Source organism: Microtus ochrogaster, unplaced genomic scaffold (assembly GCF_000317375.1).
Source record: "Microtus ochrogaster isolate Prairie Vole_2 unplaced genomic scaffold, MicOch1.0 UNK8, whole genome shotgun sequence".
NCBI lineage: Eukaryota > Metazoa > Chordata > Mammalia > Rodentia > Cricetidae > Microtus > Microtus ochrogaster.
In genome coordinates, this window is record NW_004949106.1 from 3916176 (window position 1) to 3920950 (window position 4775).

Here is a 4775-nt window from a genome sequence, read left to right on the forward strand (position 1 = left end):
ACACACACACACACTGCGGAACAGCAGAATGGAGAGGCCTCACACCAGACAACCTGTGTTGTGTATGAGAAGAGTCTTGGGAGCAATGGCTTCACGGTGGGGGAGGAGGGAATGTGTCTGTTTATCACTGGTGGCCGAGGAGGAGGACCCAGGAGGGTGCTCCCTCAGGGCCCCTTTCTGCATGAGTTGAACCACAATCTGGAGGGTGAAGCAGAGTAGCGTTGGGATGTCGCTGTTGACCTGGCAGAGCGGGTGGATGACACCCAGGGGTGTCAAACAACTGCCGTCACTCCCTTCTCCCATGAAATCGCTTCGGGGAGGCCCTGCCCACGGGGAGGAAGAACCCACAAATGGTTTGTGAGGGACCTGTAGAGGAAGGCGTTTTTAGCTTCACCCGGGCACTCCAGCTCGGATTTGCTGTTCAACCGTCCTGAAGGCTGGCTCCATAGTCTGCTAGGGTGCTTGTGTCTGCCAGGGAGTGCCCCACCTCTTGCTTGTCTGCTTGACATTTCCCTCTGGATCTCAGCTTTCCCCCCCTCCTAGAAGCCTGTCCGGTCTGGTCTCTTCCTTCTTAAGTGACCCGCCTTGTGGCCCCTTATTTCAGTTAGAAATTATAGAATCAACAGCGACTATCTGGTTTATGGGAGTGTCTTACTTGACATTTCTATTGTTGGGATAAAAAACGATCAAGCTGGGCAGTGGTGGCGCATGCCTTTAGTCCCAGCACTCGGGAGGCAGAGGCAGGCGGATCTCTGTGAGTTAGAGGCCAACCTGGTCTACAAGACCTAGTTTGAGGACCGGTTTCAAAGCTACAGAGGAACCCTGTCTTGAAAAACCAAAAAGAGATAAAAAAAAAAAACAGCTTATACTTCTGCATCCACATCACTGAAGGTAGCCAGGGCAGGAACTGGAGGCAGTAACCTGGAGGCAGGAAGTAAAGGCCACGAGGGAGGCACTGCTTACAGACTTGCTGCTCATGCTCAGCTTGCTTTCTTAAACATCCAGGACCACTCAGCCAGGAGAGGGACCACTCACGGAGAGCTGAGCCTTCTCACACGAGGTATCAGTCAAGAAAATGCCCCCTCAGCTTGCCCCCAGGTCAGTATCTGGGGAGGGCATTTTCTTAACGGAGGTTCTCTCTTCTCAAATAGAGTCTGTATCAAGTTGAGGTAAAAACTAGACAGCACAGTATCTTAATTACTTATGCCCCATTTTTTCCCCTTGCCCAGTCACTGCCTGGATTACTAAGTATTTTCCCACATCTCAGAAGTACTTACTATGAATTGCTAAGGCTGTATTAGAAACCCCTGCGGCTGGACAGAAGTCTTCTACCTGTCAGGGAAGCAAGACAATTTACAAACTTGTAGGATTGTGCTTTTTTTTTTCTTTTTTTTTTTTTTTTTTTCAGTACCACCTCCAGCCCCAAGCCCAGGCTCCAGGCTACCAATTTAGGGTAATGTGTGGCTTAGCTAGGAGGTGGCTGCAGAAGTTGAAATGAAGGGCCGGAGCCCCTGTTTCTCCCGCCACCCCTGTGTGTTAAGAGAAACACTGGAATCGTGAGCCCAGGGCCTCCTTATGCTTTAAACAAAGGGACGGTCTGCACGGCGGCCAGGTGGCAGAAATTTGGGGCGTTGGAGCAATGTGATTAGGATAGAGGTTTAGGAAAAAGGGGGTGTGACGCATTCCCAACGGTGAAAGTTGGTGGCCCGCGAGTCGCAAGCTTTCTGGGCCCCTGGGGTGTGTCTGCGAGGGTTTGCCCATCAGTCGCGCGCGCGTGGGTGAGATCGCCGGGGAGGGTCGCCGCCGTCGTCAGCCCTCCCTACACCTCCCTACCCACCCCGGGGCTTCTGGCCGAGCAGGGTTGCAGGTGCGGGAGGGCGCCGGGGCCACGGGCTGCGAGGAGCGGCTGCGGGCGGCAGGAGGCAGCGTCGGCCCGGGCGGCGCGAGGGAGGCAGCGCGCGGTGATGTCAGTGGCGGCCCAGCTGGCAGCGGCCGGCACTTCCTGTATAAAGGCGGGCGGGCCGGGCTGCGACTCCCGCGAGCCGGGGTTGGGCTCTGGGCGGCTGGCGGCGGCGGCCGAGCAGCGGGAGGGCTGTCACCTCGGGGAGCCGGGCTCCCGGCGCGATCCCAGGGCTGTCCCTTCCGTCGCCCCGGCTCCCGGCGGCGTGACATCTGCGGAGCGAAGACCTGGATGTGCGCGCGCGCGCGGGAGCGGAAGAATGGCAGTGCTCAAACTCTGCGACCAGGTAGGGGCGCGGGGCGCGGAGAAGGGGGCGCGGCGGGCGCCGAGCGAACGGAGCGCGCCCGGAGCTGTTTACGCGCAGGGCTGGAGCGTGCACGGCCGGCCGCGGGGCTCGGCTCCCGCGCAGTCTCCGCCCTGGGCCGTCGCAAGTGCGCGTTCGCGGCTGGAGAGGGTCGGCGGGCTGCGGGAGTGGTCCCCGTGATGAGACGGGGTGGGGGGTGGGGGATGCGGGCCGTCACCGCACCGATCGGGGGAGGGGAGCCCCGGGCCGTGCTGCGCAATCGGGAGCACTCAGCCTGGGGCTGTCCCGGGGAAGGCTGCCCGCGGGGTCAGGAGGAGGAAGGTGGACGCCGGCAGAGAGGCTCGCGGCTCTGGAGCTCTCCTGCGCCAGGCAAGAGACTGGCCCGGATCCCCGCTCCGGTGGGGTAGGTTGTCTTCACCCGTTGGTTAGGACATCTCGACTTCCTCTTTAGTTGCCCAGAGGCAGGGTGTGGGTGCGGGATGGGGGTGCTGAGAGCTCAGAGACGGGCGCTCAGTTCGGATCTCCCAGTAGAAGGTGAAGTCAGGTCCCAGGGTGAGCTTGCAGACGCTGGTGCCCCCATCTGCTTTGTTACTTTTCTGACCAAGACATCACACCGGGCAGCCCGGGACTTTTGCTCGAAGCCATGGGATTATTTGTTGAACCCCATTGACAGTCCTTGCTACACGTCTGGGTCTTTGACACTCATGGAAGTCCAAGCAAGTTGCAAGACAAAACAAAAAACAAAACAAAACCCCCAAACCTCTTTGTAGCTCTTTCCATGGCGGGGGGCGTCGGGGGGGGGAGACCATGTTCCTCCAGGTCCAGGTCTACTCATCCTCAGTGAAACTGTTTTTGGGTCCTGATAACAGAGAGGCAGTCTTGACTCTGACACATGATGCCAGACAGACTAATCCTTGCTATTAAACATCTCAAACTTCTTTGGAGGTGTCTTGCTAGTTAGTACCCGGCCAGAAGGTCCTGCGACTTCAGTACAGCTCAACCCATTGCAGGAGTGATCCCCAGTGATTTGTTTTGCTCTTTGGATTGACTTTGCTTCAACTTCTTGTCGTCCTTACATAGTTACAGCCCCTTCTCTTTGCCCTTCCCCCACCCCATTCAGAAGCCACTGAGTTGAAAACTGTTAAATTTAGCAGGGAGAGCAACTGCTAATTGGGGGCGAACCTGCCCCTCCTCACTGGCTCCTGAGCAGTGAACGCAATTGTAAACCGATATTAGGATTTTCCCTAGCCTTCGTTCACCGTGTTCACCAACTGTTAAGACAGTTGCTTGCTTTAAGTCTTACATTGTTTTGAATATGGGTCCGGTCTACGTGGATACGTTCTGTAACAACCTGGTTCTAGTAGGCATGGTTGTGTTATATATAGTAAAGGATTTTGTGCAGAATTTTACTTATAGCGACGCAAATCACCTGTCCCGAATTCCTTAGCTTCTAAGTGAAACAGCTGGCCTAGAGAAGAAACAAGGCTACCTCAAGACCCTCTGCTGTTGGCTGGTGGTGTCGCCTCCCAGGCTCCTCTAGTAGCAGAGAGCTGAGGCCTAGAGATACCTCCTTTATTTGGGCAGACAGCGAGGTAGGAGAAGGCATGCTCTCCTAAATCGCACCAGCCCTGGTGAAGCTTGTGCTGCCGGGTTCAACCACACAGGAAGTTAGTCTCAGGTTTCAGCGATGTCTGTCTGTGGAAACGCTTCTAAGTACATACCCTCGGTTCCCCCAGTGAACTACAGTTGCCGCCGGGGAGACAGAGATAGAACTTCCATTGGATTCTGTCTCCCGACAGATGGAGAGAGCCCAGGAGTTCCTTGACTCCAGAACACCTGAACCCACCAGGCTGTTTGGGGACCAGGCCAGAGGAAGACTGGGTGGGGTGGTGGTAGGGTGGGGTGGGGTGTCAGTGGTGAGCCAAGATGGTTTCTGTGTTTCTTTGGGTCCAGGAAGTGTGTTTCTCTTGCCTTATATAGTCTTGCTTTGTGTTTTGAAGTGTGCTTCCTAGCCGTTGTTTCTGATCTTCATCTACTCCTGCTAACGACCCTTTGATTAAGCTTCTTCTAGAAGAGCTTTGCCCCAGCACTGTGGATGGAGAGCCACCAGCATGGAATCCTGCTTCAGTCTGAGGTGGAGCAGCTTGCTCTCTACCTAGGGATGGCATAACCCTGGCATAAAACCCTCTCGGCCCCCTCTTCCTGGTCGGTTCAATGCCTACTTGTAAGGCGAATCTTGGCTTTTGGCGACAGCTCTTGGGTTTTTTGGGTTGAGGACACATTCTTGCCACTGATAACTTTGAATTGTCTCGCTTTGCTTTTGGATGTCCTTGAGGTGAGAGGTGATCACCGGTGACATTTTCTGGCCTAACAACCCCGAAGGCTGGAACTGTCTGGGTGGTGGTGTTCGCTACTTCAGCAGTCAATCCTGCAGTGGTCTCTGAGTCAAGCGAGAGAGAAGAAGCATTGTGTCTTTTCTGTTTTGGGAAGGCTGAAAAGAAAGGGGGGGGG

The 4775-nt window shown here is 55.7% G+C and overlaps 1 protein-coding gene across 6 annotated transcripts in view; it reads left to right on the plus strand.

The window, feature by feature from the left end:
- The first annotated feature begins 1749 nt into the window (after positions 1–1749).
- Positions 1750–4775, plus strand: part of Ankrd44 (ankyrin repeat domain 44) — a 217620-nt gene continuing 214594 nt past the window's right edge. For 3 of the 6 annotated variants that reach the window (XM_026788853.1, XM_026788850.1, XM_026788851.1), the window contains exon 1: positions 1750–2246. In XM_026788853.1, the coding sequence (XP_026644654.1) occupies positions 1965–2246 (282 nt within the window). In that variant the 5' untranslated portion in view covers positions 1750–1964. The remainder of the gene's footprint in view (positions 2247–4775) is intronic. The other 3 variants (XM_026788852.1, XM_026788854.1, XM_013353490.2) reach the window with 2 other exon arrangements.